Source organism: Cheilinus undulatus, linkage group 2, assembly GCF_018320785.1.
Source record: "Cheilinus undulatus linkage group 2, ASM1832078v1, whole genome shotgun sequence".
In the NCBI taxonomy this organism is placed as follows: domain Eukaryota; kingdom Metazoa; phylum Chordata; class Actinopteri; order Labriformes; family Labridae; genus Cheilinus; species Cheilinus undulatus.
In genome coordinates this window covers 41,798,298-41,820,715 of record NC_054866.1, presented here as the reverse complement: position 1 = coordinate 41,820,715, position 22,418 = coordinate 41,798,298, and the positions used below count along the sequence as shown (strand labels likewise).

At 40.3% G+C, this 22,418-nt stretch overlaps 1 protein-coding gene across 1 annotated transcript in view; it reads left to right on the top strand.

Moving 5' to 3' along the window:
• The first annotated feature begins 3,331 nt into the window (after positions 1-3,331).
• Positions 3,332-22,418, top strand: part of LOC121523478 (protocadherin-16-like) — a 134,565-nt gene continuing 115,478 nt past the window's right edge. Inside the window, exons 1-2 of the mRNA XM_041808390.1 lie at positions 3,332-3,639; positions 13,401-15,212. Of these exons, the coding sequence (XP_041664324.1) occupies positions 13,422-15,212 (1,791 nt within the window). The 5' untranslated portion in view covers positions 3,332-3,639; positions 13,401-13,421. The remainder of the gene's footprint in view (positions 3,640-13,400; positions 15,213-22,418) is intronic.

The following is a 22,418-nucleotide window of genomic DNA, read 5'->3' as shown; positions in this document are numbered from 1 at the left end:
GAAAAACACCCGCAGGAGGTCTTTTGACTTCAAACATCTGAAGGAAACTGTCTGTCTGTATGAGAGCGTTGTTTCTCTGAGAGATGCAGTGGATGTGTTATAAAATACTGCACAGGTGAAAAGCCTCACTTACACCTACGGGCCTGAAATATAAGAAATCGAAATGTTGCTTTATTCTGTGCTTATGTTAGCCCTAAAAAAATTATGAAGATAATAAAGAAGGAAATGTTCAAGCTTTAGTGCTTTTTCCTGATTAAATCTGAAGTCTAATGGTCCAGAGCTCCTTCTCTCCCAGTTTAAGACCACAGAAACAGGCTACTATATTCATAAGGTACCAGCATAGGTGGTTTTAACTTTAGACAAAGATATAGGCAGTTGTCTGGGGCCTTGTGTAACACCTGAAAACAAAATTAATCCCCATAAACATATTAAACTATGAATGTAACACAAAGCTGTAGCTTTTAATGCAATAATCCAACATGTAAGAAATGTCCCACTAATGTAATAGCAGTTGCATACTGCAAACACAATAACTATTACATTTGCAGGGATTTGTTACATTTGTTGCTGTTTCTCAAAAGTGTATTAACTTCACACAAATGTACTGTGAACATAAAAAAGAAAGTTGTGGTCATTGTTTTTTTTCTCCTTTTTACAACTACCAGTAGATTCAAGTCAGCTTAAGCCCAAAACACATCAAAAAACGCAGTCATGGTGATGTTATGTTCGCCATGAAACAGGAAGTTTTTTTTTCACAGATTCTTAAAACACTCATAGAGCCATAATTCTTAGCATGACGATTTTAACAGGAAAAGGAGAGGATTGATATTAATTTTGGAAAATTCTGCAAAATCCACGTTGTTCTTGAACTAAGCCATCAGAGGGGGGTTTATCTGATCCAAATATAAGCAATTTTTCAGTTAACAGAAAGCTAAACAAAAACATAACTTCTTTTGCACATGAACAAAACTCATAAGTATAAGCTGTGCTGGCTCTCCCTATTAAAACAAGTTAAAAACTACTTCCAGTAGTTGCCATGACGAGGTTGTGACTTGAGCTTTAGATGACATGAACCCACTAGCAGTTGTAAAAAGGCTACATCACGCAGCAGTGGTCACAAAAATGTAGGCGCTGTCGAAGACAAATTCAGGAGTTTACGCAAAAGTTTTTTGTGGTATCGGCGTTTCATGCACCTGGAACGACGTTTTGGGAGGCCGTAAATGCTACTTTTTGAAACCAGGTCCTAGAGTGAACAAATCTGTAAGCCCTTACAGTTTCACCTCCGTGTGGACAGCCAACCACATCTTTCTTGAAACAGTTACGTCATACATAGCATAGCCCACTTAAGCCGCATGCGCATGTCAAACCAAAACAACTATGGCAGTTTACAAGGCTATGTTCATGCTGCAGAAGCTACTGAGCTTATTATGGCTTTAAAGTAAAATCCGATGCTCCTTTACCACCACCGAGAACAACATACAACAAATTTTCTTAAATCCAACACGGAGAAAAACCAGTAGGGCAACCAGGAGAAAGTTCTGGGCAGTTTTCCGTAATCTTCTTCTCTTTTATGGTGCATTTCCGTGGCAGTGTCACAGCGCCACTTATGGGCTTGGCATATATAATTTAGAGCGTTTTCAGTCCCTTTCAGTGGTTTCATGCTTTTGTGGACATTTCCTGAAATGATCTGGTGTTTATGTAACCTTGCAAAACAGATGGATACGCCTGTTTCCTTGTTTCTCACTGGTGACTCCATCTTGCAAAGCTCCCATCTGAACCGTTTGGGCCCGGTTAGAAAGTGACAGGACCAATCAGTGACGAGGGGCAGTACTTTCAGGCGCAGCAGAGTCGTGATGTGAACAAGTAGCAGAAGAGCTGGTGCAGTTATAGAGGAAGAGATTAGCGTGGATGCTGCTAAAACGCCAGTTTTATCAGAACTTGACAACATTTCTTCATTAAAAGAAGAACAAAGAACAAAGAACAGCAGTGAGTTGTTTACTTTTCAAAAACGACAAAAGTTGAGTACTTACATGTCTATAGCCGCCATGTTTTGTGTTATTCCCCAGTAGCTGCGCACACACAGCTCGATGGCGGCTACATCACGTGTTTTGTTGCTCTGATTGGCCCGTAGAGATGTGACAGACAGAACGTTCACCCAATCACACTCTGAGTTTTTTTCAAAGCCTCTGCCTTTTCTCAAACGTTTCCTTTTGAAGCTTTCCCAGGTGGATGTGTGAAGCAAATCCATCTGGCGTGTCAGGTTAGTGTTTATGGGAAACTTTTTCAAAATGAAAGAGAAATATATCATTTATCATCTCCTTGTAGACAAGGCCTGAGTTATCATGTTCATATCAAATTGTGGGAAAATACTATATATTTTTAAAAGCCAGAGATTTTGACCTTCCTGAAAAGGTTTTTTTTTTTTTTTTTACATTTGTAAGATTATTACATTTATTATATTTGCAGGTGCAACAGTGCCTGAAGGTACGAGGTGTGAATCAAATGTAAGAAATAGAGGAAAAATAATTTCATTACTTTAGATGAATAATGTGACAAGTGTGTTTGCCATAATTTAAAAGCGAATGATTGCAAGTTAGATTTAAAAAGAAATAGCACATCTACAAAATGGCATCAAATGAATTTTAAAATGATCATTTTTTGCAGAGGAACTAATTTAACTATTATATGCACATTTTTTATATCTATGAGTTTCACCTTCCCTTGACATCTCTAGATATTGAGATTTAAAGACATTAATTCACATTATTATATTAATTTAAGTTATACCCCACATAAAGAGCAAGCACTGCTAACTCACACAAGGGTATTTATTACTTTAGTTTTATAGTTCTGTGCTTTTGTCGTTTGAAAAGAAATGCTTAAATATTTTCTTCACTTTCATTGATTGCTTTGAACAAAATGAAAAAGGGCTCTTTGCTCTAAGGCCTCCAAATTTATTAAACCGCCCCTGGGTAAAAGCACAATCACCAAAACTTTTCTTGACTCTCAAACTTTTTTAACCTTACACAAGGTCATTTTAATCATCGAAGCAGCTCTGTGATAAACCACGTGGAGCCGAGCAAATTGTTACTGATCTACACTTCCCCTTTGCAGAGGATGGTGGCACCAAAGTTCAGCATAACCTGGCTCTCCTCTGTGCAGTCGGCGCGTCTCCCTGTGGCAGCAGCAGCAGCAGCACTGAGGACGAGAAGGAGCAGGAGGAGGAGGAGAAGGAGGAGGAGAGGAGCAGGAGCCTTCAGTCCGTCACGTGTTGAATAAATTAGATTTGGAGAGGGACGTCCACAGCTCGGCCCCGCACTGTTTGGTTTCAGTCAGCGTGCTGCAGCAGAGGCACACAGTGGATGCAGAGAAGTTACCGCTTACTGGAGGAGGACGACAGAAAAGTTTCTCAAGTTTTATTCTGAGTCCTTTTTGCAGGCGAGACGTCCGAGAGAAATACATTGGTTTGGGCAGTTTGCGCGCAGCTGGAGCAGACTCTGCAAACACTGGTGAAGGACACGTTTCTGGAGTCCTGACATGGATGTAACTATCACTTTGAACTTCATAAGGGAATACTGAGAGGAATTTGGATACCTGGACACTCGGCTTCTCTTCGATACAGCGGAGCAACAGATGAATGTGAGTGCCTATCACAGCATGTCACAGAAAGGCTGCAAAATACACCACTAAGTCCAGCTGTGCACTTATAAGTCACTTGTTCACCACACTTCACAGCTAACTCCCTGACTCCTAGCTTAGAAAAGGATGGCTGTGTAAACTTAAGACGTTAGCTGCGTTGTCAGCAGACCAGTTTCCATCTTTTTTGGCAGTAAGTATGCTGCAGTTTTACAGTTGCAGGGTTATAACACTTAAAAATTAAAGTCAAAATCCGTTCAGAAATATATATTAAAGGTAGTAATAACTCCTCACAAATGCAGTTGTCCAAGTTTCAGCTTAAAATCTGACTGCAGTGATGGTTTTGAGCTGAACGCGCTCATCTCTGAGGAGCAGACAAATATTTTCACAGCATGTCATGTCGCACTTTTTTAAACTCCTCTGAGACATTCCTTTCAAATTGGTCACTCTATGGAGTGACTTGATTGTCCCCAGTGCTGCTGCCGCTGCTGAGCCTTTGTGCCTCCCCTCTCACTCCGGTCCAGCACATACCAAATGATTACCCACATGTCGGCACAGTTATTGTGTGTAGACTTGTGTTCATTGACCGTGAATGGGTGTTTCTTTCCCTCAATTAATAAATTAATTAAGTCTCCGCTGGGTTCCATCACCCGCACTTTAGCTGTGAGTGTGATGGTTGCCATGGTGCAGCTTAGTAACTATGCAGTCTTTTTTTAACTTAAGGCTGAATAAGGAGCTCAGACTCCTCCTTTCGTTTCTCACCACCAGGCTTCAGTTTTAGGGGAACAGCAGACCTAAATGTGTGCCACCTCTGCAATTGTTAAGTTCCACACATGTGCAGTTTTCATTGTGGTTGCCAGTTTCTGCCTGAATAGCTCATTTTATACAGACACAATTAGGTTTTAATGAAGCTAATTAACCAGAGCACTTGAGTATCTGTCTCTTAGCCTTTGTTAAAATTGTCAAGGTTTTGTTCATCTACCCATGTTCCCACAACAGTTGTTTTGGAAACACTGACAATGGTTTCGTGCAGTTTGGACTGTGCCCTGGAGTTTTCATGTTTGATGAATAATTCCTCCTCGATGTGCCTTTAATAGATGTGTTTCTAAAGTTCTGGTACATTTCAGTACTATTAAAGATTACATTAACAGAGGTTGTGTAATTTTCAAAGCGTGACATCAAAAATACATTGAGGTATCAAATTTTCTGACAGCCTTACTCCACCCCACAGCATTGCTCTAATATCTTCCACTTTTAAGGTTCAGTCTCATTTCTGCTTTTACCCTGGAGGTCTGGCTGCAGACTGTACGTTTCTGACAGCCGCACAGACTGTTCATCTGACACAATATATATCCGATAAGAAGTGCCTTGATTTGCCAGTGTAACATATTTCCAGTTTTTGTTGAAAAAAATCAGCTGTATACATAAACAAAGTCAGTTTCATTCATGGAATAACCACACTGCAAACAATACAAACTAATAAACGTTTCATAAATAACTCAGAGAGAAAGATCAGAAGTCTAATCAGGATAATTATGTGTAGACCAATTTTAGAAGTAGTTACATGCTTTAGCTAAAGTTAGCACACATAGCCATGCTTGCTATGTAATTGATGTTACTACACAAGCCATTGTAGCCAAGTTAGCTTTAGCAACATAATCTCTAGCAGATGTAGCTAAAGCTTAGGTAGCTACATATTACATAACTGCTTTGTGAGATAGCTTTAGCTGAATTAGCTTGGGCTACATTAGCTACATAGCTCTGTTATCTATAGCTAAGCTAGCAGCATTTAGCAACTTGAGCTGTATCAATTGTATCTAAAGCTAACTTAGCTACATAGATAACTCAGATACATAGATGCTCTGTGAGCTTAGCTGTAGCTATCTTAGCTACATAGTGCTATTATCTACATAGCTTACACAGCTATGAGCTACTTAAGCTATGTTTGGTACATTAGAATTTTTTCATGAGGACAAGCGTTTTTCCTGTAAGCAGACTGTTTACTTGGCTTTATTCAACATTTTATGATCAGGTTTTGTGGTCAGGTTTTTATTTTTTGGTATCCTAACAGTTACCTTAACCCTTACCCTAACCCTAAAAGAAGTTTGATCTCGTTTTAAAAAAACAAAAAAGTTTTAGCCTGTATTTCCATTCTGAGATGAACTGTCTGTGAGAGTGGCTGTCAGAGATGAACGGTTTGCAGCCAGACTGTCTTGTGTTTTTTACAGTACCCCCTCACCACTTGAAACAGAGTTGGTAGTTGTGAAATCCTCCCCTTTGAAATGGATGACCCTTCATCATCTTGATGCATCTTCAGTAGTCACTGAAAGTGTTAGATGACAACACCAGACATTTCTATTCTAGGTAGTATATCACAATGCTTGTTGAAAATCAAGAAGGCGTTACACCAACATTAGATATTACATTGGTATTGTAATTTTAAACCACTGACATTTGTAGGCACGTTTCTTGAGCAACCATCTTTTTGTTGATTCACAAGGCCTTCTGGGAGATTTTTCAGACTTGTTTGGATTGATTGGTTGATTGATTGATATCTTTATTTCGATCATGTAAATGACATTTTAAAAACAATTTTGGATTGTACCTCTGAAAAATCTCCATTTGAAGGGCAATGTGGAACTCCCCTAGAACTCCACTGTGCTCCTCCATTCCAACAAAAATTGGGACACCCTGTGCCTAGAGGATAACATGAAAACCTAGGGGTATATAGCTAAGTAGCAGGGGCAGGGGGTGTATGGGAATTGAGCCAAGACAGGTGTAAGTTAAAATTTTGTAAATTTACACGCCACGTTGTCAGACGGAGCGCTCCACAGCGTGCAACCCAGCAGATTACCCAGCCTTACAATTAGGTTGTAGACTGTAAAACTGAATTGCCCTTCTGTGATTAATAAAGTTGTCTGAAACTGAATCTGAGATAGAATGTTTCCCCTATCCATTGCATGACATTTATTTTACATCCAACTGAGCAACAGCTCATAGTTGGTGTTTGAGGAAGGCAGAACCTTAAAAAAGAAAACCCTTGGAGGATTATTGGACAAAGGTCTTGTCACAGTCACCATAGGCCAATCAGAGCAACAAAACATATGACAAAGTGGGCATGCATAGCAGGAAATGAACTACATAACATGAGCTTGAAAGGCAACTGTTATTGTTGGTCACTATTAGTGGAGCAAGTTGGTTAGTCAAACTTTTCCAAAGCTGGTCGATACAGAAACATAAACATCTTTCCACTAAGAAAAGCTTACAGTGCTGCTTTTTGCCTAGTTCTGATAAAGCTGCTAGTGTACCTGTTCATGGTCGCCATTATTTACCAGCTCGCAGTAAAACTAAACCATTGCCCATTGCTACTTCCTCCTTATCCTCAAATGACGCTGATCAGACTGGGCACAAATACTTCGTCTTGAAGCTTTTCAAGATGGATCTGCCTAATGACAGACGTGCAATCTAGCTAATCCATCAGCTTTGCATGACTAAAAATTTTCAGCTTAACACGAGAGAGAAAAACAAAACAAAAAAAGCAGCTGTTATGGGCAAAACCAAAATGTGGACCTCCGCAGCTTTTATAACATTCCAGGGATTGTGTCATAAAGCCTGAAAACAGTGTATGAAGTAATCATTTCACCAGTCCTGTCTCCAAAGCATGTGTTGTTGATGAAAACAGAGTTTCAGACTCCCAAAAGAGGAATGAATAAACAAAAAATATGTAACTCCCAGGATGGCAGCATCAGCACCACCCAGAAAGTGTCTTGCTGCCTCACATTTCTGCAAACTCCAGTGCTTCAGTTCTGGTCATTTGCTTATAGTGTCATCATAAGTAAGTCAAGGCTGTCGTTTCTGGAGTTTTTCTCATTTGAACTGTGTCACCTATGATTAAAAATCCACATTCATGCTGGGAGCTGAAGACTTCACGGAATAGCCTCAAGTTTTTAAATATCTCTGTTCTTTTGGGAAACACATGTCATTACTGCAACGTGAGCTGAACTTTGACTCTCGTTGCAGTAATGTTGTCCTAACTCTGCTTTTACCCCGCTACTGTAACTCGACACACATGTGTTTTTAATGATGCAACCACTAGTATATCAGATGGTGTCATCTTCAAAGCACAAGGTGTGTGTGTTTTTTATCTGGAACATCTTAGACAAACAGCTGGATAAACCCATGCTGCTCTTGCTGTGGGAAAGAGACGATTCCCTGGTAACCTTTATCTCATTGTGAAAAGAAATCAATCCTTCCCAATCATGTTCATTAAGGCTCTGTGTCTGATGTCTGTGCTGTTTGTCCTCGTCTCATAAAAAGCCAATTGATTTGTGTTTGGAAGACAAATACAGGGCACTGAAACATGGAAGTTAAAAGCGGGAATAGCCTGGCAAACACTCAGAGATTTTTAGTTTGCTTTGTGCTAAGCCTGTCATCCTCATGTCCAGTCAATCCACAGCTCCCTCTGTGGTTTCCATTACAGCTCCATTGAGCCTCAGGCAGCATGGCATGTTAGTGAAACCACAGAAGTTTTCTTTGAATTAGCTGGAATCACGGCATGGAATAAAAAGCTAATTTAAGAATGGGTCACGAAAGATGTCACATGTGTAAGGTGGTGAAATGGTTTGGCTAATTAAAATAATGCAGATGAGGTAGTGTATTTAGGATCATGTTTATGATGACTGGGTAGATTTGTATCTGTATTTAGATTTTTCTCCTTATGATCAGATACTCCACTTTGAAAAAAAGCATCTGATTCAACTCACAGGAGGCTATCTTGAATATCAGGTCTGGTTATAGTTTGAAATATTAGCCTAAGACTAGTATTTGACAATTTTATGATATCCCCAAGTCATCTCAGATTGAGTGATGTTGTTTATTTTGGCAAGTTTGAGCTGTGGTACATCCACAGCATTAATTATGATGTATAAAAATATCTCTTAAAAATCATATTTATGTTTCATGAGAGGTTTGGCACTGATCTGTGAAATGTCGGTATTGGCTCATGGACGGAGGCAGCAGTAGTGTTTATGCAGATGTATTGTCAGTTATGGGTTTTTCCAAACCAAAAGCCTGGCTGCTTGTCTTGATCTTGTAATAAAGACAAATTAACAGAAATGTGAAATCTGAAAATAAATAAATCTTGTTTAAACCATTGTGAAAGGTGAATATCTATAACGTTTCTCCAAACATGATGTAGAGCACAGTGCAGAGGCAGAAAAGCAGCCCTGATGTTCTCGCCACTCATGGCTGCCAGGGATTTGATGCTGATTCCAGTCATGCTAGCAAAGTACCCAGAATTCAAACAGAGGTTTCATTCTGCATGTAAATCCTGCAAACCTTGGACTTTGTTGGTTGACTTGATTCAGAGAATTTCAAAAGAAAGTGGGTCAAAACTAGTTACTGCCTATTGCAGTGTACATAAATATGCGTTACACATACAGTATGGGCTGGTTTTTAGTAGAAAAGATTATATCAGGATTTAAAATGTGAAAATAAAAATTGAGTCTTTGTTCTGTGGGTGCATGTTGGCATAATCCTGCATCATTTGCGACAGATTAGCACACTCTTCATCAAGGTTTTACTTAAGGCAGAGGGGACTCAACATGATTTAGGACAGTGATGTCAGGTCATAGTTTAAGTCCAAACTACAGTCGGAGAGGCTTACAAAATGCAAAAGCTTCCAATCACTAGCAATTATTAATTCAGGGCCAATATTGATACCTATTATTAGTAGTGCATGAGACTGAGAGCCAATTTGGAATCGGTGTGCAATTGTTATGACAAGAAAATGTACGTAAGTGTCAAAAATAAAACTAAGAACTTAAGGAAAATACATATTTTAGCACTAGTGCTGTTAACATGACAACCAGCACAGAGCAACACTGTAGCAGCAGGAAGCAAGACATTATGCCGTACACTCCCTGTGTCTGTGGCACCCAGGCCCCTGACATCAGGACAGTCAGGTAGTGTTGTGGGCAGTACAGGCAGTGGTGTGGTCTAAGGGGTAGATTAACGGCGCTGATATTTTACATTTTGCCAATCATTGGTATTTATTCTACCAATTACTGATATGATAAATTAATTAAGAAGTCTGCTACTTTGGCTCTGCAGCATCTGTGTCTTCCCCGGCTCAGTTTTCCCTCACACTGACTCATTTAATGCCCCTCCCACACTACTATCTGATTGGGTAAGACGTCACAGGAGTTCTTGCCAATCAACACAGCAGCCCAGTGTGTAATATAAGCAGTGTAGTTTCCAATGTGTGACAAAGAAATACAGTGGTTGTTGCTGAACCTAAAAACTCTATGACCCTCCACACCAAATATCTAAAAAACACAGTTCTTCACCCAGTTTCTACATTTACAAGTCTGTCCAGTCTCACAGTTATAACACAGAAATTGCCTGAATAGTGAACTTTGTTTCGTCACCAACATTAGCCTTCAGTGTAAATCAATGGGGTTTGAAACAATGTATTGAGCTGCAGCTGATGTTGTTTCTTAGAAGTACAGCAGTGCCAGTGCTGCAGGGACAAGATGACTAAACAATGATAGACTGGTGTTTTTTCCTTTCACTAAACATATTACAGTTCCCTGTTAACAGTAATGGGGCTAAAATGCCCTGAAGCTGTTTGTGATAATGTTATAGAGATGAGAGAAACTGCTGCTGAATTGCTTAAATTGGAGGTACTTGACTGGTCCTTCATGCATATCACTCTACCAGAATAAAAAAGGTAAAATGTGGCTTTCCATCTATTTTCAACACTGCTTATCCCATTGGGGGTCTGGAGCCTATCCCAGCTATCATTGGGCAAGAGATGGGGTACACCCTGGGCTGGTCACCAATCGCAGAGCTGACATATAGAGACAGACATCCAGGCACACTCACATTTACACCTGAGGGCAATTTAGAGTCACCAGTTAACCTAACAAGTATGTCTTTGGTGATGGGAGGAAACCAGAGTACCCAGAGAGAACCCATGTATGCATGGAGAGAACATGCTTACTCGTATAGAAAGGCCCTGACCAGGAAGTGAACCAAGAACCTTCTTGCTGTGAGGCAACAGGACTAACCCCTGCGCCACCATGCAGCCCATAAATGTGGCTTAAGATATATAAAATATTCATATAGATGACTTAGTCAATAGCTTTCTACCTGATTCAGATTATTGATATGAAAGTCTACTCTTAAATTTATGTTTAATTTAATTAAGATTTACATCTTAATTATCAGTAACATTTAAGTGATGAAATAATATATCTGTAGTTGTAATTCAGTTGTGCAATATATCATAATGAAATGCTGTTGTGTTTTTTCACATTGACTATATGTTGTTTGTCAAAAATACACTTTATTACATAAGATTTTGGCTTATACTTGTTTTTGGACATTTTTAGACTGTGGTGTTGCTGCTTTTTTAAATCGGGGGCCCTAGAATAATTGGTGAATACATATATGAATTGTAAAAGGTGTACAGTCACCAGAGGTAAAAACTCATCTTTATTACTGTTGGACTTATTTATCTGTACCAGTTCAAATTCAGAATTCTCATTAATAGATTTCATTTTTTGCTATAATGAATATTGGTTTCAGATATAAGTTATCGGTTTCATGAGCAACTAATAATCAGTATCGGTCCCAAAAAATCATATCAGTTGACCCCTAGTGCTACTTCACCATGCAGTGGAGTGGCACACCTTTTGATAAATACACTTTTTTGATTATTAAATAAATTGCAGAAACTGGTGACTGGCTAAATGCCAGATATTGGTATCAATAATGTGTCTACCCCTTTTCTTAACCGCTGTTTTTCTGGATTTCTCTCCCTGTGCTTTATGTGAATAGAATGAATTCTTTAAAATCTCCACTGCTAACTGGCCATTGCTTCCAGACATGCAGCTCTCTGTGATTGAGGCCTTGGTAGGTGGAACACTATTGTTATATAATATCTTAGCTGTAAAGTTCAGAAACTTTGACTTCAGACAGAATATTTCAAAACCATATGTTCCTCTTAACCTGGTATTGTGCAATTAGCTTACCCGACTGTGTCTGCTATATCCATCAGGTTACTCCGCTCTGAGAGGTCCTCCGCTGCAGCTCAACCAGAGAGAGCATTATTTCAGTTGTGGCATTTGGACAAAGATTCTGGCCTTGGAAAGCTATCCTTTGTGCTTTGGAGAAAAGCTTTTTAGAAGTGCATCCCCCAGTGTTGCAGTAAAGTAAATCAAAAGTGAGGCTTTAAAGTTCAAGAGCTGTCATGATTTTCATGGATGTGCTTATGTTTTGGCTAAGAACATCACTCTCAAAGCAGCCCATAGTATAGTGTGTGATGGTGGATTTGTACTGGTTTCCTTTATAGTACTGTCGCTTGCAATAGTTCTGATCGCTGTGAAGAATTCTGAATGGATGGCAAATTCTGCTCCAGAGGAAGCAGTAACAGCAGTTGTTTTCATTGAAGGTTAGTCACTGTTCACTATAGGTTTATCTTGAGCTGTAAAGTTATCATCCTCAGAGATCCTGTGGGATCCTGATAACGGCTGACTGAAATTAGCCCTGAAATCTTGTGTGCTCATGGCCAGCTTCCAGCAGCCCTCAATTACAACGCTGCAGAGCCAGAAAAATAGGAAGAGGTAGACTGCATGGAGCCCTTCAACTCTGCTGTACTGCTCCGTCACTCAAACACACTTTCACCACCGCGGCTGAGACAGATCACCACACTGCATTCAGACACACATGGGAGGCATTTAGTGCACCGTGTACACACAGACTCACTTACTGACACACAGATGTTTTGTAAATGTTGCCCTGTGTTACCACTAGGGGGAGCCTTGCAGAGCTTTAACTTGACACCTAATTCCTTAAAATTTATTTAGTCTTTTTGTATTTACTTCCTCGCAATAAAGATATTTACTCTGCAGACACATCAAAACAGGCATGAATTACATGTAGTTAGCCCAAACCACAGACAATTGGAAGCTACCCTCATTATTTAATGAAAAAGACACTATTATTTTTGTGTGCCAGACACTCAGTGGTTTTGGATTATCCTGCAGATGGTGAGAGTCTTATTGAGCAATTTCCACACTGCTCCAAATGTTTCTAAGTCTCAGTTACAGATCCTCCGCTGTGGTGTGGGTACACTGCCAGAACAGGCCTATTGTTTATGCAAGAAATTCTAACACCCTTGTTCCTTTTCAAATTTAAATATTTTCTCATGGACTCTACATTCAACGTGTTAATTTTATAAGTACTATAAGACTAATATTAGCTTTTGGTTATTTGAATGTTTAAAAGGTGCTCGGAGGTTGTTTCAAAACATGAGATGGCACACATTAATATTACATCCAGGACTCCACCTCACAGATTTGCATGAGGCGTTCTGCTATAGCGAGCACTCAGAGGGTGATTCGTGCACCTTTGTAATTAGAGTTGAATATCTACAGCCGTAGATGTCTGAGGCAGTATGCTGCGGGCCTGTGGTTTGAAGTTTCTTCTGCAGGGGAGAGCTTTCTGGTACGTAAAGGGAACAAGGTGTCGAATTATTAAGTGAACGAAGAGTGAAGGAAAATTTTATGTGCAGGTTATATTGTAGGTGCTGTGGTTGGGAGCAGAGCCCGTAAAACATGTGGGAAAGTGTTTAAGGCATATACTTATTTTTCTTTAACTAAGTAACTCTGTATTTTGACTCTGAAATAATACACCTTTTTTAGTTTCTGCAGCTGTCAGGTTTTGATATTTCTCAGCTTTTCCTCTTTGTGTGTCTCCAGGTTTAAAAAGAAGGAGCCAAAATGAAGACAGCTGCCAAGGGTTTTGGGAAGTCTATAATGGACCCTTCAGGTTGGTGGAACAGAAGAATAGCGCTAATGGTGTATGTGGTCTTGGAGCTTGTAACGGTCCATTCATCCGTCGTCCTCGGGACTCTTGAGCTGCAGCTGGATGAGGAACAGCCAGCAGGCACCATTGTGGGTGACATTAGTGCCGGACTTCCCCCTGGCGTCACTGCATCCCTGTTCTTCATCTCAGACCATGAAGGCACAGGTGTGGGCACTGATTTGGACATAGATGAGAGCACAGGGATTATTAAAACTGCTAAGGTTCTGGACAGGGAACTTCGGGATAGGTACAATTTCATCGCAGTTACCATGACGGGTGTGACAGTGGAGGTGACTATCAAGGTGAATGACATAAATGACCATGCTCCGGCGTTCCCCAAAAAACGGGCCACCTTTAAAATCCCTGAGCAGACAGCCATCGGCACCAGGTTTCCTCTCGACCCAGCTGTTGATGCAGATAAAGGCCAGCTCACCACACAGGGTTATCTCATCAAGGATGGAAATGTTGGCCAGGCTTTCACCTTGGAGACAAGGAGGGGAAGCAATGAGGTCCTCTATCTGGACTTGGTGGTCAATGCCATTCTAGACAGAGAGAAAAGATCCACCTATACTTTATCTCTGGAGGCCTTTGATGGTGGTTCTCCCAAGAGGACTGATCAGATAACTTTAGATATTACAGTACAAGACATCAATGACAACGCTCCTGTTTTTAACCAGAGCCGCTACCATGCTATAATATCTGAAAACCTCCACCCAGGAAGCAACATCCTGCAGGTGTTTGCCACAGATGCCGATGATGGAGACAATGGAATGGTTTTGTATGAAATCAACCGCAGACAAAGCGATCCAGACCACTACTTTGTCATCGACTCCCGTACAGGCGTGATTACACTCAATAAGCCGCTTGACTTTGAGATGAGGCGAGTCCACGAGCTGGTGGTCCAGGCTCAGGACAACGCAACTCAACCAGAGGTGACGAATGCCTTCGTTACGATCCATGTGAGAGACTACAATGACAACCAGCCCACCATGACTATCATCTTCCTCAGTGAGGATGGATCTCCAAGGATCTCTGAAGGCGCACAGCCAGGCCAGTATGTTGCCAGGATTTCAGTCACCGATCCAGACTACGGCGAGTATGCAAATGTCAATGTGTCACTAGAGGGTGGAGATGGAAAATTCGCCCTGACCACCAAGGATAGCATCATATATCTGATCTGTGTGGACCAGATACTCGACCGGGAGGAGAGAGACACCTACGAGCTGAGGGTGATGGCAACAGACTCGGGCACGCCTCCTCTCAGAGCCGAGTCATCCTTTGTAATCCAGGTGACTGACGTCAATGACAACCCTCCTCTGTTTGACCAGCCAGTGTACAGGCAGGTCATCCCTGAGGTGGTGTTTCCAGGGAGCTTTGTGTTACAGGTGACGGCTCGAGACAAAGACCAGGGACCCAATGGGGACATTAACTACAGCATCCTGCAAGACCAAGGTGCGTACTCGGACTGGTTCAGTATAGACTCAGTAACTGGGATTATCACCACTCTCACACAGCTGGATTATGAAAAGAACCCTAATCCCAGTATAACTGTGGTGGCGACTGATGGAGGGAAACCACCGCTCTCCTCCACTGCTGTGGTAAACATTGTACTTCAGGATATTAACGACAACGAGCCTGTTTTTGAGAGAAACTTCTACAACGTGTCCATCATGGAGAACACAGCTCTTGGGACCTGCATCCTTGAGGTAAGAACTTTCTTCGTTGAAAGTTTAAGTATTTATTGATTTTGGAAACATACTCCCACACTTAAACCCTGAGCTCATGCAAGATGTTGAACTCAGCCTGGGGGCAATAGTGAAGAGCAAAAACAAATGAGAATTTATTAGATAAATAGGTCAGGAATTTGCCAGACTTTGCTGATTCTTTGCATTCCTCTCTGAGGAGTTATGTTTTAATGGTAAAACTGTTGAAATTGGCCTGCCTCAGAGAGGATTTACCTGCAGATTTAGGCCAAGATGATCTCCTCTTTGGCTGTCCTCCCCTTCACCTCTTAAAATGTTTCCAGGGTAACAGAGGGAGTGTAAAGTCCTCTGTCAGCCCAGGCACAATGGGCTTTTTCACATATTCACAGACAGAGACAAATTTGTGGCTTTATGCAGAGAAATAGATGTCACTTCACTTTGAAAAGGCACCTTAATTAGTCTAGTTGGGCGTGAGAAAGAATGGCTTTTGCTGACAAGATGATATAGAGTTCAAAGAAATTACAGGAACTCAAGAGACCGTAGTCCTGCCTGGTTAAACAGATTGTTTTCACAAATGATTTTTTGCAATCTTATTAAAAAGACACCCACTTACAAAAAGACAGCTCATCAGTTGTTTAAATCAGTCAAACAAAAGTCAGCACTCTTTTCTCATTTTTAAAAAGAAAACAAATTGTATTTCTCAAGAGTCTGCAGTAGTACTGCACGGATCAAGGACTTGGACACAGCGTTCAGTCCAGAGAGAGAGCCCAGCAGACGGGATCTTGGCCCAGGGTCTGGCCTTGGGAGAGGGAGGGGTGAAAGGAGACATGGGCTTTACCGCGACTCCTGGCTCGAATGCAGAAATAGAAGCTATGAGGGCTTCTTCTGGGAGGCCCCCTAATTATAAATCACAGGGACCACAAGGATAAGGAGAAAGGGGAACGTACTGAAATTGATTATGGAATTTGAAACAGAGTCAAAGAATAATTAAAAAATGTACGTTTTGGAGTTCTGTAAAGCTGCACGATCACTCTTTCCAATGTGGATTGAAGTTCACGTTTTTTTGAGGATATCTGAAAGCCTATGTACTTTTTCAAGCTACGTGGTCAGAGTTCTTTCCTTCATCTGTATTACCTCCAGAAACATTACTACCTGCTCTCAAACTCTCAGAGAATGACACGTTTGATCAGTTGGCTCTTTCTATGAAGTACTTCAGTAAAGCAGCGGCTCTCTGGCCTCTCTCGGCCTTGCCTGGATGCTGCAGACGTGCGGTTGGCGGGCCTTGTGAGAACAGACGGTTCTTACTCGGGGTGCCAGCTTTACATCCAAACATCTCAGCAAGACATCTGATGTGTGTCTTTCGTTTTTTCTGCAGATAAAATTCCCTCTGTCCCCCCCTTTTTTCCCCCCAAACTGTGCTGTCCAAAAAACCTATTACAATCTGGGTATTGTGACCATTAATTCAAACGTTTGAAGTGGCTCGATTATTTTCCTCTGCAGGTCACCAGCGCAGCAGTTCATGACTATTCCAATATAGGCTGGCTCCACACTGCTGCGCCTGTGATGTGTTGCCACTCTCTTTTGAACATCGATTGGTTTATGGATGACTTTGGAATTAGATGTGTGGGGAAAAACAGATAACTAAAAATAAGGACTTAAGCCTATTAACAGCAATCAGTCTTCTAATGCAATATGAAAGATCTGCTGCAAAGAAAATAGGTCATCCTTGGGAGTGGAAATCAAATACAAAATAAAAAACATTTTAAAAACCACAGGCTTCATTGTGGAATGCATTTCATGAGCCATCACTGTTTCTATTTGTCATTATTAGTTGTCAAACTGTGTCCAATTTTACAAGTTTTCTTGATTGTGCAAATGTCAAATAAAACTGTTACACCATCGATGGATTTCTGTACTCTGTGATAGGGCTGGGCAGTATGGATCAAAAGCTAAAGCTCAATGGCCATATTCCATATTTATCTCTTTGTTCTGTAAGAAGCTAACAAAAACGGTCAGCTTTCAGTCAAATCCACATAAACCAGGTGCAGTAGCGTTAGCTGATACATAAGAAAATACTGGTAAGTGAATGGAGAAAGTGTAGTCTTGAACCCTCTGAGCCCTATTTTTTTATTTTGTTTACTGTTTTGTCTCCCTTGACTTATTGTCTTCAAAAGCTTGTAAAACACCAATCCTGTGGTTCACAGTCAATCTCTAAACATCCTTTTTCAGGGCAAACTAGGCTTTAAGAATATGTTTGCTGCAGTAATGTCACTGGGATTTAAAAAAAAAAAGTCATGTGACTATGAAGATGAAGATGAACAATGAAAATGCTAAATAGAAATTATAGCCCAGAGATTTTTATGTATTACTCACATTTAAAAATAACAGTGAAGGCTTTTTTGCACAGACTTGTTCTCCAAAAAAATTCTGTAAAAAAAAAATGTCGTAGAAATATTCACCATTACAGAAATAGTCCTTGTGCTTTTTGGAAGGGACACATCACAGCCTCTCTGTGTTTACACACTTTGACATGACTTAACGATGGAACAGCCTGCCATTGGTTGTCACAATGCATTGTGGGGAAACAATATGGTGGCTAATGCTAAGACTAGTGGCAGAAACGATGGTGAAATGGATTATAAAATGGATAAGAAGGCGTTTAGTGTCAGAGTTACTGGTGTGAAGAGTATCATTAGAATGGCCAAATGGAGGGCTACCAGGGGAAAAAGAAAGTAGGTGGCAACAATTTAGGGTTCAAAAGTTGTTTGACTTTAAATAACCGGAGCGTATGCATATGTGTGAGAACTAGGGGCGGGAATCATCAGTGACCCCAACATATGATATTCCCATACTCAGGCCACCATACGATATTATTTCATTTTTAAACATTTTGCTATACACATGGGATTGTGATACCACATATTGTGGTACATTGTGATCTATACCATTTTTAAATGTTCAGTGCTGAGTGAGGTGATGTCTGCAGTATTTTATTATGTTGCAAACCCCATGTGGCATGTCCATCTCATTTGTGCCCTAAAAGTAGGTACATATACTTGATTTAGATGCAAATGAGGGAACAAGAGAAGCAGACAAGCCGGAGGCTGCCAGAAGAAACATGTAATGCTATTTTAACTATATTGATACAAAAACATCTTATACTGTATCTAGTATATCAGTATACATGAAAATTGCAAAGCCCTACTCTGTGATATGTTTATTTGATCAATTTATGATTGATCAGGACCTCTTGCACTTTGTAAAGTGTTTTATACTGCGGATTGCAGCCATGCATTAACTGAAGAGATAGAATTACACTCTGAAAAATAGGAAAGTATACAAGAAGAATTCTAAAGAGACAATTTGATAAGCCTTTAAGCAGTGTGGTTTTATTTCTGACATGATGGAGGTGTAAGAAAAGATGTCATTAGGGATAATGAGGACTATCAGCCAGCCTTAATATGTCCAAATCCGGTAAAGCAAAGCCTGGCACTCTTGGCTCTGAGAGGGATTTGCCATCAATTCTCCTGCGTGTTATTTCACTTATGAAATAATGAAGCGTTCCTGTTGGTTATGTCAGAATCTCACATTGGGGAATAATTTACACCTCATAGTGCTGTGGTTTTTGGTCGGTTTGGAGTGAATTGGCCCTCTGTCTGTTTTGGGGGGTCGCTCTGGCTCCAGTAGAAAGGCGAGAGGGGGTCTCTAGGCAGCTGAGGGGGAAATGAGCCCTGACAAGCGCTGGCATGAGCGGCGGAGGTGACACAAGCAGGGGGGCTTCCTCGTCTGTCCGTCGGTCTGTCCCTCTCCAAATTCTTATCTGATCTCACTTCATTTCTCATTAGCCGGGTGTGAGAATAGGCCAGACCTAATTTTTTAAACCTGTCTCCCCTGTGGTCATTACAGAGTGGACCGCTTGTCACTGTTGGAGCCCCTTTAAGCAACATGAGACCAGCGCTGATTGCTGCGATTGAAGGAGTGAATACTTCACCACTTTTATTGATTGAAGCTGCTGCAAATGCTTCTGCCACCCAAAGTGCTTCCTGTCTGAGCCTTGTCCTGGCATTTTTAGACCAGTAAACACATCACTTCCCTTTAAAAACATCTGTGTCTTTTGTAGGATTATAATGAATTGGCTGTGATTTCCTGTGAGCAGCATTATGGACCAGTTTTAGGTTAGATAACTTGATTCGTTCTAATCAGACGAACATAAAGTACCTCTCAAACACATTCATTATTTCATTGAATTCTTTGAAAGGCAGCCTTGTTGAAAGAGGTACCTCAGTGGAGTGGTACTCTCCATCATTTCTCCTTGGCTGTCTACATAAAAGCAGCCAGTCTATAGGGAGAAAGACAACTCATAATTGCCCTGGAGAGAAAGTCTGAATGATTGAAAGAATGTGCTCCTTTCACACTAGTCCCTCACAGTTTCCACAGTCTTTGTGTACTTTAGTGACCACCTACTGCTGGCCACCAGGCAGGTTCTAATAACACTGATACCAATACTTTGAGCCATTGTGTCCCTGAGCTTTATTAACTGATTAAAAAATGCTGGTACTGCCATGTAGAGAGGAAATATGTAATCCAGAAATGTTCATAATGCGCTCTGCAGTGCAGGATAATGATGTGTTTTTCTCTGAATTATTACAGGAGTTTCTCTCATTTGTGAGAGGACTTTAGAAAGCCTGCAGTGCTGCTCTACACCTGCCTTTCACAATCTGCCTTCATTTTGCTGTTTGTACAAAAATAACTACACAGCATCACCCAGACTCAATTTGATACGTCAAATTAAAGAAATTACAATTTTCCTGAAAAATGTACCCACAGACAGAAGATTATGATTGACAGAAATTTGCAAGTGGCTTGAAAATAATTAGTTTGTAAACATCAAAAAGTATCTTCTCTTAACCCTTTATAGGGAACTCATTGAAATATTTTGAAATTGAAAGTTTAAGCAGTAAAACAGTGCTTCCCAAATTCTGATCCACTATCCACTGGTGGGCCCCAGAGGGACTGTAGGTGGGCTGCAAGAGGTCAATCACAATAACTAAATATTTAAGAAATAAAACAAGGTAATCATGTTTTAAATGATCATAAAATACTTGATTACATAATACTTTTACTCCAAGAGGTAACAAAACAGAAACCAGAAGTTTTAACCTTTGGAGGCTCTTAAAAATGGACACCCTTAATAACCCCTAAGGACCAAAATGGCTCATTTCATACTAACAGCTCTAACATTATTATACATTCAAATTTTTCAAATTATTGTTTGTGAATTTTTAACCAACCCCCCCTCTACTCTGAAACTTTAAATTATCATAACTTTTAACAAAATCTACCCTTTCTATTTGATGGAAAAAATCGAAAAAAATGCAAAGTAGATTTTTTTTCTTCCTGGTCTTCAGAGCCTGTTATATGTCATTAATCTTTGGCAACATTGGTAGTTGTGCATTATCATTTTTGCACAATGTCAAATGTATAAAAAACATTACACACAAGCCCTTAAGAACCAACATGGCTCACTACATACATTAGGCTATGAAATTATTATACATTCATACTTTTCAAAACTGTTTTTGGTTAACCTTTGACTTAAGACACCTTTTTGACATTTTTTGTTGATGTCATGGTTTAACTGGGGCTGGACTAACTAGTGACACTGTTAAACATTCTACAGTAACACTCACTTCCAGATTTCAAGAGTTTATCAGTGTCTTTTTGGAGACATTTGTGCTACTTGAGGAGGGTTTGCTGGGCATCAGAGTAAGTTTAGAGAAATGAATATTAAAAAAGAAAATGCAAGTGTCTTTGCAGATGCCTGATTAAAATGAAAATAAATGGCAGTGACCCATTATTTGTACTTTGTTACCCCAAAAACATTATCCAAGTACCTACAACCAACTAGATGCTTGGTTGCTAGATGAAGAGGCCACACATCTTAATATAGACAACATTTTACAACCCTAAACAGTCGTATGTCCAAAATGGTTCCTCCATTTTTCAAAAATTTCAGTACTTGATAGAAATCCTTTACAAACAAAACCTGTTAGTAGTTGGGTTAGCACTACTGTCAACTTTAAAATGTGTGAGTTTCATCATCTTATCATGGTTAGTCATGATGTTAGGGTCTTTTTTTGGACCAAAAGAGACATAAAACAGCATTTTTCAAAGTCTGGAGGGAAGAGGAAGTTTGAAACACTCTGGGCCTGCTTGGCTGAGAAAAATCACCCTGGTTCTACTGTATCACAGAGAGTTTGGGGGGGGGGGGTCAAAAAGAAAGTCGACCATAGTGATCAGCTGTGGTTCCTTGCCCCGTAAAGGGTTAATGATTTAGATGCTTGTCTATGGTGTAAACCTCGTTTGCCAACATCTTTCAGTGCAGTGTGTATAAATAGCTCATTCCATCTAAATTTAAGTTGTGCAAAAAAAAAAAAAAAAAAAAAAAAAAACAAAGCCAATTGCAATAATTTTGTGACTAAAAGGGACACCTGACTGCTCCATCACGTTGCCACATTTCCTCTCTGTAATCAACTCTGTTAACTTCTCAAGTAAAGCTTTTTTTGTGTATACAAACTATGCAGATGAGTGAAATTGCTAGTTTCAGAAAGTATTTTGGTACACACCGTGGAATCAGTTCTCACCAAACATTTTTTAGGGGATGGTTTGTGTCAAACAAAATGTTCTCTTGTCTTTTTTAATACCAGACTGGCACGTCTCCTGTGAGATTGGTTTAGCTGGAAGCCAGCTGACGCTGCTTTTGGTCTCCTCTGTTTCTTTTTCCTTCTGCTATAACTACCCAGCTTCGTTGTGGCTCTGTGGTGTAACAGCATTTCAGGGAATGGTGAAATTGCAGGAAACTGGATGTGCTACTTAATGTGTTCACAAATGTAATACTTCCTTGAACACTTACTCCTGGGCCTTGCAGGGGCACTGGAGCGAACATAAACACTGATGTACATCTGGATGGAGTGTGGGTGTTCAGGTCAAAGTTGCTGTGCTTGAGACAGCCAAGCGCGTTTTATTGTGCTCAGACGTCCTTCAGCAAATCCACTGCTTCTCTTTTTCCAATGACACGGGAAGAGGAGAAGGCTGGAGTAAAATCTTAAACATTTTTGAAATTTTAAATGCAGAAGCTGGACAGGAGTATTGCTCATTAGGGTAAAGAGGTTAGACTTCAAATCCTGAAACTGAATAGAAAAACCTGTT